General features: G+C 38.3%; 1 protein-coding gene across 1 annotated transcript in view; it reads right to left on the bottom strand.

Annotated features, from left to right (window-relative positions):
* Nucleotides 1-5,705: 5,705 nt before the first annotated feature.
* ASXL3 (ASXL transcriptional regulator 3) overlaps nt 5,706-9,972 on the bottom strand; it is a 79,787-nt gene continuing 75,520 nt past the window's right edge. Inside the window, exon 11 of the mRNA XM_015820127.1 lies at nt 5,706-9,323. Coding sequence (XP_015675613.1) covers nt 5,706-9,323 — 3,618 coding nt within the window. The remainder of the gene's footprint in view (nt 9,324-9,972) is intronic.

The raw sequence follows: 9,972 nt of genomic DNA, 5'->3' as shown, positions 1-9,972 counted from the left end.
TAACCACACAGGTCCAGGCTTATTTGCCAACAGGTCTTCTCCTTAATGTTGCACAGGATTCCTGCTGTCACCCACAGAAAATCAGTGCTTAATAAGTCTTCCCACATGGAAGCTAAGATGATCCTGCTAGATGGGGTTTCTGATCTCCTCCTGAGTGCTGGTCCTTGGCCTTCAAAATATTATGTAAAACCAGAGACTAGAACAACTTCTCTGAAATTGTGTGCGTGTTTGTAAGGTCTGCAGCATATGAACATTTCTCTTTAGAAACTGCATTATAAAGCACCATCTGCACCAGTTCAGAAGAAACTGAGCAAGAAATTCTATGGTCCTGAAAAGAGAATTCAGTAATTCATCTTGATAACACATACCACTTTGAAAGATACTCTATAGGACACATTTTTGCTTTATGGCTCAACCTTTCCCTCCCCAAACCAGATTAGTTTCATGCATTAGATCATAGAGGATAAGTGGAATACAAAATTGGGAGTGCCAACTTCAATTTTTTACATTATTATTTCAATAAAGTAAGGGATTTCCACATAAAAAACATTTTGCAAAAGACAAAATCCACATGGAAAATGTCCCAACAGTATGTACAGATCTTTAACAGTGTTAATAAAAAATGTTAAAGATGATGGAATATCTTGCTAAAAAGAAAAATGCTTAAAAACAAAAGGGAAAAATTCTTAAAATAGCTGCATGAATATGGATGTACAATGATTTTTTTTGTGCTGGCTGGTTTTTATATGTTGTGTGCAGTCTTATCTCATATCCATATTATGTTATTCTTTTTTCTTTAAATTAACATATACAACTGAACATTTTCTGTATAAAGTATAAAGAGGGAATGTGAGAAATGTTTTATTGAAGTTTCATATGCACATCCTTTGCAATGAATGACAACTTGGCTTGGGTTCCTGAATATCCTTTTTCCAGTATTTCGTGATGTGAATATTATGATAACACCTTACATTTTTGTTAGAAGAAATACTGAGGTCCCCATGACAAAAAATGACAATTGTCATTAACGTCCTGGAAAGGTGAATACCTTTGTTAAGATCTTCCTAAAATGCACCATGTTCTAACCCCACCTTGGGCACAAAGCTAGCTGGGTGACTTTAGGCCAGTCATGCACTCTCAGCCTAGGAAGAAGGCAAGGGCAAACAATCTTGCAAAGAAAATTGCAGGGACTTGTTCAGGCAGTCACCAGGAGTCAAAATTGACTCAAAGGCACACAAAAAAAGCACCAAGCAGACATCTATTACTGCAATATTTTCAGGGAGCTAACTATAAGTATTAACTGCAAGAGACAACACATTGACCCAACTGCCAGGAGGCGTCTTTCTCTCCATTGAAAGCCAGTAGGCAGCTTTGTTTGCTTAAATGGCAACATCAAGTAGCTAAATATGACTAGCTACCTTGCACCGGGACCCAAATGTGTTCTCTATATTCCTGACTGGTTAGGATCATGCACATCCTTTCAAATTAGAAAATGCACTTCAACAGATAATGGAAATAATAGCTGTAATCAGAGATGAAACATACAAGTAGAAAATTGGATGGTAGGTGTTTCACAGATACCTGCCTCACAGCCCTAACACTTGTATGAAAAATTTAAACTCACCATTTCCTACATAGCCCTAGTGTATGCGACTCTGTTCTTTGAGCTGATATATCTATCTTCCCCAAGGAAAAATACTTCTGAAAGTGTTTAAAACAGAAAATGCATGCTGTAATTTTTTCAAGATATGAATGAAAAGCTGTTTCCATGAACCTCTTCCTATAAAGTTACAGTGCCTTTTCACACAACCTAACACTGTATCACAGTGCCAGCTTCCTATGGAGATTAGACATTGCATATAGTTGTTCCTTTGCTAATGATCTCTTTTCTCCTTAAAACAACTCCACACTTTCCCACAGTATTCTGTCTAATACCCTATCTACTGCCTTACACTATTTCAAAGGACCATACTATTTTTAAATCTGTTACGTTATATATAAACCACGTGAAGATGAATGCATATCTTTTTCTTTTTATTATAGCCACTTAATTCGCAGATGAGTATGAGCATATATATAAACACACTTACACACACACACACACACACACACATGCACACAGACAATGAATCATACACACAACCAAAATAGAGAGAAAGCTGGTGTAATAATTCCCTAACATAATTACAAATGGATAAAACACCTTTGCCCATTCCATAGATAAAGAAATACATGTCAAAAATGTCCACAAGACAATCTTGTAGAATACTGACATAGTACTAATATTTGGGCAAAAATGAGAGGAGACAAGAATATGCAAAATTAATATAATACTTGTTTTCTTCCAGATAACAAATACTATAAGCCACTACTGCCACCATCAGGCATTTCTAAATAGCAAATCAAATTAATTTCAGATGGAACACTGAAAAATAAGGGCTTAAGATTTACAGTGGAAAAATGTTGAGAGATATGTAATAATATTTAACATCCTTTGCCAAATGCCTTTTCTTCAATGCTATATTAATAATCTATAAGCACGCCATTCTAATATATGGTGGCATATGCCCATTGTGAAAAGAGCTACTTTTTCAATCATTTGCCAAAGTTGACCTAGGTTTACATTTAATAGTGGTAGATCTGATTCTTAAAAAAAATATATGGGAAGGGCTATATCTATACAGGTAATCCTTGACTTACAACAGTTCGTTTAGTGACAATTTGAATCTACAATGGCACTGAAAATAGTGATTTATGACCATTTTTCACATGACTGTTGCAGCATCCCTGTGATCACATGATCAAAATTCAGATGCTTGGCAACTGACTCATATTTATGACGGTTGCATTGTCCCAGGGTCATATGATCACCTTTTGCAACCTTCTGACAAGCAAAATCAATGGGGAAACCAGATTCACTTAACAACTGAATTACTAACTTAACAACTGCAGTGATTCACTTAACAACTGTGGCAAGAAAGGTTGTAAAATGGGGCAAAATTCACTTAACAACTGTTTTGCTTAGCAACAGAAATTTTGGGCTCTGTTGTAGTCATAAGTTGAGGAATACCTGTATATAGATGGATATATTAAATTGCAAAATAGGTACACAAAGTAATACTAAGGCTTCTTTTGCCTGCTGTTTATCAGTCAAACATAACTGCGTATACATGAGGCATCACATTTTCCCATCTAAGATTATATCTACTATCAGAGGTCAGTAAACTGAGCCTGGGAGAAGACACTATTTGGAATATGGGTCAAGGAAGAATGTGAGCGCCTTTATTAAGTAAGTGCTGAGATTCAGGAACATCTAGTTTCCGGTCCTCCCCTTACTCCAATAGTTCAAACAGAAAGTTTTAATGTTATGTTAGCCACACCACAGACAAACAAATGATATAATCTGGAGACACCCAGGCACTCCAAATTTTCATTCCAGACAAATCCCATGCATGTTTATGATATTCAATGCAGGCCAGAATGCCTAAGATTGTGACTATAAGTGCTTAACTTTCTCTGAATTGTGCTCAAATGTCCTATGGCATGCTATAGGAGCTACCATTTGTTTAGGACTGATAAAAGACAATCTAAAAAACTGTTCACAATGACTGAATCTGGAATTTCACTTGCTGTATTTAATTATTGTACCAAAAAGATCTTCTTGAATTTTGCTAATATGGAGACAAATGTATCTTTAACAATACATCCATCTATTTGGAACTTTACAAAAACATGCCTTTTAAATCTATATTTTGAAAATAATCTCTCCACGGGTACCTGAAAGTGCTGAAATATGCATAAATCTTCTAAAATGAGTGCTTTAGTAAGGCAATTTTTTAGTGGTGTAAATTTGCTTATACCGTAGAAGATCAAGACTACTGTTACTACGTCTGCTATGAAAACAGAACAGGAATCCAATCCAGTCAAGTCACAAGATCTCTGAATAAGAGAATGTAAACCTGCTTATTCCAGCTCATTAAAGAAAAGAAGAAAATAAATTTCATTTTTAATATGGTCCCACAAAAGTATACTGTCCAAACAGTAGAGCTTTACTAATAATTAGAAATGCCTGGAAGTCTTACATATTGTTTAACATAAGAGAGGATAAAATACATATAATACCCTAAAGTATATTTTAATGTTATACTTATTTTTAAAATCCTCATTATGTTAACACTTGAGAATATAAAATAAATGTCAAATTGCTTATTTCAAATAAGAACTATTTGCATTTTTTGCAGCATCCTGCTATTAAAAGCCTTAAACAAGGGGTGGGGGAAAATAGTTGTTTTGTGAATGGATTACCAGGCATGAAGTTAGTAAGGATCTACTGTGTGGGTAAGGAGGGTATCTTTCTCTAACATTTATTAAGTTCTGGTGATTAAATTCATGTGATAGCATGCAAGTTGCTTCCCTTTTACATTTTATGTTCATTCCCTCACCTTTAAGATAACCATGCATCTCCTCTTGTTAAGTTCCATATTTTTAACCCTTTACAATACTTTCCTTATCAGTAAAAAGAACTTAGCAATTGCTATAGTTTTTCCCAAATAATTTGGTGGCTACATATTTTGTATATAACTAACTTAAACTACTAGTAAATACAATATTGAGAGTAAGATTTAGTATCCCTTTAAAATCTCTTCATTCCTCTACAAGGCTATACAATATTTGTGGGGTAAGCTGGGTTAACAGACAAAAAAGTTTTAAAATAAACGTTACTTTAAAATATCCCAAGTTGTAAACATATTTAAAAGGACTATAAATCATATAATTGCTTTGCTCTTTTGAATCTACAGAAACAAAGAATCACTTTGAAAATGGTATCTCACTTTTTAAAACATCCTTATTTAGATATAAAATGGTACATACTATGAATATATGTTAAATATCTCATTTTAGGACAAAATTATAAGTGAAACTTGAGGAAGATAAATGAATTAATAAATTCTATTACAATAGCTGTACTTATTTCCCATTCCCTGAACTTCTAAAGCCATGAAGATTCTAGTTTATTAAAACTTATCTGTTGCCTGGTTTAATTATAATCTACTTCAGTATAACAGCTTCTTATAAAAGGGATCAAATTACCCACATTAGCTGCCAATGGATCAAAGTCAATCACTGCAGGCAATCTTGGCTCCAGGTGTGCAAAACCTGCCAAATAGCCATTCCAATGATGTTCTGCTAAGACAGGGGTGTCAAACTGGCAGCCCATGGGCTGGATGTGTCACGCGTAGGCCATGCCCATCCCGGCCTCCTAAAGGCAAAAAACATCACGATATGTCACGATACATCATGTGATGTGATTGAGTTTGACACCCGTGTGCTAAGGGAACCTGACTTTCATTCTTTTTGATCCTTTTCTTTTCTTCATGGGCTATGGCTGTGCCACATTCATGTGCTCTTTTATGTACAGAAACATGGACATTGAGCAATTTGTCATTCTTTTCATTGGGAAGATCAACTTATAAATGGTAAAAATAAAATTATGCACTAAGACATGAACAATGCTGTGTTTTAAGACCATAAGAATGCTGGACACTTCTTAAAGGGGAATTACCAGGGAGAGCCATGCAAGCCAAAATCACTCCATTCCAAAGCATCCCTAGCAACTTTTTTTATCCATATACAATATGGCCTACAGAATTCCAGTTATTCTTTTCTTTTGCTTTCCTCTGTTAACAAGCAATGTGCTTTGGATTCTATCGAACAACTAAACAAGCTACACACAATTTGGAAGGACCTATGCAGTCATCGTGGCAGAAGGCGCCACAGCCCTTGCATACTATCATGGCTTTCAGCCTGCAAGAACATTTCAGTTCCAACTCATCTGCACTGCTGCTGTCGGCAAATTTCTGAACTGGGATTTGGGCATTTTGAATAGGTAGGTTTGTAGTTGTGGTTGAACTACTTCCTAAAATCCCAATAGATTTTTCAATGGCAGAGGTCGCCCTTTTGAAACTTGTGCTACCAAAGTGTATTGTAGGGTAATTTCCACGCTGCTGCTGCTGCTGCGCCTGTATTTTTGGAGCAGTTAATGGGGCAAAAGGCTTCTGTGATTCTGAAAGTAAATAGGAAGGGAAGTCAGCATTTTTCAATGCAAAAGCTTTCAACTGTTCTTTGACTTCATTCTGATCGTAGGAAGCTTGTTTCATGCCTAGCTCACAGCTGCTGTTTAAGCCTTCCTCCAAAGAAACGGGTTCTGATTTTATATTGCTACAGACATTTGCCGGCTGAGGCCAACTAAGTCTTTTGGTGGTTTCCATAGTAACTCCTGGTTGTTTGTGATCAGATGGAGCTTCTGCATTGGGAGGGGGAGGGGGCGGAGGGGGCGGGGGATGCACTAATGATTTATTCTGCAGAGTTTGCGAGGCACTGGGGATGTCATCACTTTCCTTAATTTGAACGTTTGGGGAAAAAACAGTTGCCAGTCTCAGCTGGTGAGGTGCTGTAGACATATTGGCCTCTCCCAGGGCCTTCTGCTCAAGGTGCCTGCTGAAAGCAAAGGAACCGCAGCCAGATGGGGCTTTTAAAGTTGCCTGCATCAAAGTGGCTGTAGTAACAGGGCCTCGGGCAGCCATTGGCATTTGGTAGAAATGGGGCTGATGGGAAGAGCTCACTTCGGTGTGGAAGCTGCCATTTTTCTCTACACTAAATAAGTTCTTCTGGAAACTGCATGAGGGCAATGGCCTTTTCTGCTGCTTGATCTCTGGACTGTGAGCTATTCTGCTTTGAATGGCGTGCTTGCTTGGCCACTCCTGTTTAAATAGCTGACCATGTCCAAGTTGATTCATGCTAGAAGTGATTATACAAGGAGCCACTTTAATATCTGAATCCACTGAAGGCTTCCCAGGCTCACATTTAATTTCCCCAGCTGTCCTGGCTACTCTCTTTTTGGGATGATTTTCACGTTTGCGGATTTGCAGCGGGAGTATATTTGCGGCTGTAAAATCTCTCCCATCTGCATTTGGGGAGCTGGAAGGATTTTCAATTGCATTTCGTTCGGATGTGGCTGATTTACACCTGGAGGTAGTTTGCAAAGGCAAAGGAAGCCGACTGATTTCTAGTTTGGCCCCTAACCTGGGCTGTGGCAATACTTTTTCCAATGGCAAGTTGCCTTGGAGTAACTGGGTCACTAGAGGATTATTGGCTTCTACTGATGACAAGCGGCAAGTTGAGGTTCCAGCAGTTGAAACTCTTTTCAGTGTCTCTGTTGTCAGTGCCAAAGAGTGCTCCATGGAATTGGTTACAGATCTCTTAGAGTTCTGAGCTGGCTGCGAACTTGGGGCTATTTCTGCAGTTTGCACAGGCATTTCAGGTCTTACAAAATATTCCGTATCCATCCTAAAGCATTTGTCAGATTCACTTCCTTCTGACTTAACAGGCAAGGCTATGCTTGTCACAACATTTCTTGTATGCATCTCATGCAGATGTATCAAACCTGAAGGCTCTGTTTTCACATTTTTTAAACAGTTACTTTCTGAATATTCCTTATGCTTACTTGGGTTAAGACGACTGACCAAAGACTGCTCAGTGTTCATTGCCTCATTGTCATTCCAACAGATTCGGCTGTTAGGATTATATGGGTTGGTACAGATACTTTCTGCTTCCCTCTTGAAAGTTAAAGGATCTTGAAACTGTTCTGAAAAACCTTGGGTAGAAGGAACAACATCCAACTGCTTATCTTGAGGCCCAAGAGGCACTTCTCGAAGAGCAGAACACACTGCTTGTAAATGCTTGCCATCTGGCTTGGTTGGACCATTGTTAAAACCAGAGCTGGGCTCCAAATTTTCATGACTAAGTAGCTCTGGCCTACTTATGACGGATACTTGCGGACATGTTATGTTTTGTAAAGCAGGTTCAGTCCTAATCGGCCTGTTCTGCATTTCCATGCTACTTTCCACACTTTCAGTGGAAAGACCCAGAGACAGGTTTGAATTCATTGTTGTCATTGTGTGGTCAACGATGACTTTACAAGGAATGGATCTATTTGCAGGTGCCTGTATATATCCTACTGAAGGTTTACCAGGCATATCTAAACGGCTTCTCATCCCCAAATTTCTTTCTATGCCATCAGCACTAATTTTGGTGGAATTATCATAAGAATTTACAGTCATCATGCTGCTGGCAAATATAGAAATGGAAGTCCTGCCAATGGAATCTCCTACTGAAAGTGCCTCATTTCCATGTAAAGCTGCCCTAACAGAGATGTTGTTTGACAAAGCACTTGGGTCACTGCACCCAGTTAGGGATATCTTATCCGAAGGATATCTACTTATAGATCCCCCTGGAGGAATCAAAACAGAGCTGCCAGACAGGTGATCTGATAAATTACTTGCAATAGATGAAGTTGGCACAGTGGTATACTGACTTGAAATTGCACTAGTTGCATTGCTACTTGGCATTGGTAATATTTTCTCCTCTAAGGAATCTGACAAGACAGTAGTGTTGGCTGTGGCTGGAGGACCAGAGTTTTCATGACATTTTGGCACAATAGCAACGCATGGCATGTCAGCCCCTTGGACGGATTTCAGCATAGTTATATTGCTAGTCTTTGCGTCTGTACTTTCAACAGACATTAAAACAGAGGGCTTATCAACTGCACCTGCAAAAGAAAGTTCCTTAATTGTTCCTGACTTAGCAGTGCTACACACAGAACCAGGAACTGAGTTTTTGTTATATAGGACTGAAATACTTTCTGGAGAGGTAGAAGATAGCATTTTCTCACAAAAATGAGGCACAGATATGCTTTCATCAGAATTTTGAACAGGGATATCAGTGCTAGTTTCTGGCAAAGTAGTGGCATTAAGAGAGTGCTGCAGCAAAGCAGTAGCTTCACGAAGGTGAGCAGATTTGTTGCTAGGAGACCGACAGTTAGGATTAACTATAATTACACCAGTAGATCCTTCAATCTTTGTTTCCGAAGCCATAGAGATCTCCACAACTGATGGCGCTTCTTTCAAGGCCTGCTGAGACTTGCTTTCCTTGTTGTTCTGGAGCAAGTGGGCTCTTGCTTGGTGCTTTGCAAACAACTTGGCCTTTGTTTGCTCCTTGATGTGGGCCAATGTTCGGGTCTTCCCACCTTCACAGGGGCTCCCTAGCCCTCCAGAAACAATGCTTGCAGCTGCAGCAACTGCAGCAGCTGCTGCTGCTTCCCTCTGAGCTCTGGCTTGCTGGGCCCTCGCTTTGATATCTGCAAGAGTTCTGGCCCCCGTGTTTCTCCCACTGCTCACAGAGGTACTTGGAGTAGCCTTAGGTTCTGGTTTGGAGACTGGCTGGCTCTTGATGATAAAAGGTGGGCCAATTTTTGAGAGCTGAATCTGAATGGGAAAAGAGAATATATGAAAACCGTATTAGGAAATCATAATTTACAGTGAAAGTCTTTACCATATGATGGTAGAAAATTTTATTTAGCACAAGTGTTTAATACTCTACATATTATTACACACACAGAGAGACACACCCCATTAATATATTGCGTTATGAACTGGAGGAAATAATGAGTTCAGTTTCAGGGTCTTTTAATATTTTCCAGCACATCTATTTATGCTGCATGTCTCTTTCTATATAGTTTGCTTTTCACAATCATATTTTCTGATTTTCAATGACGTATTCAGAATCTAGGTATTTGAAAAAAAGATTTCACTGGATTTTCTATAGGTTTTCTATAGGTTTTGCAAAATTAGAAGCCAGAAAAGCATTCCCAATTATTTTCAGAGGTATTTTTTCTTTCTAGTCATGATTATAATTTAATAAATCAGAATATAACTATCTATCTTAACCCAACTGTTGGTAGCATCTGAATGAACACCACTTCTGTGAAGCTCTGTTACAAGGAACTATGTATATCTGCGACTAACTAAAAGAAATAAAGCAAGAATGTAATGTTTATTGTTCATACTCTTCTACAAAATTTGTATGTCTGACTATCTAAGTAACTGACAAAACTCCACAAAGCCCTGAGGATAG

Source organism: Protobothrops mucrosquamatus, unplaced genomic scaffold (assembly GCF_001527695.2).
Source record: "Protobothrops mucrosquamatus isolate PMUCROS unplaced genomic scaffold, P.Mucros_1.0 scaffold1071, whole genome shotgun sequence".
NCBI classification, from domain to species: Eukaryota; Metazoa; Chordata; class Lepidosauria; order Squamata; family Viperidae; genus Protobothrops; species Protobothrops mucrosquamatus.
Note: the sequence above shows the minus strand (reverse complement) of the source record. Positions and strands in the feature narration are given on the sequence as shown.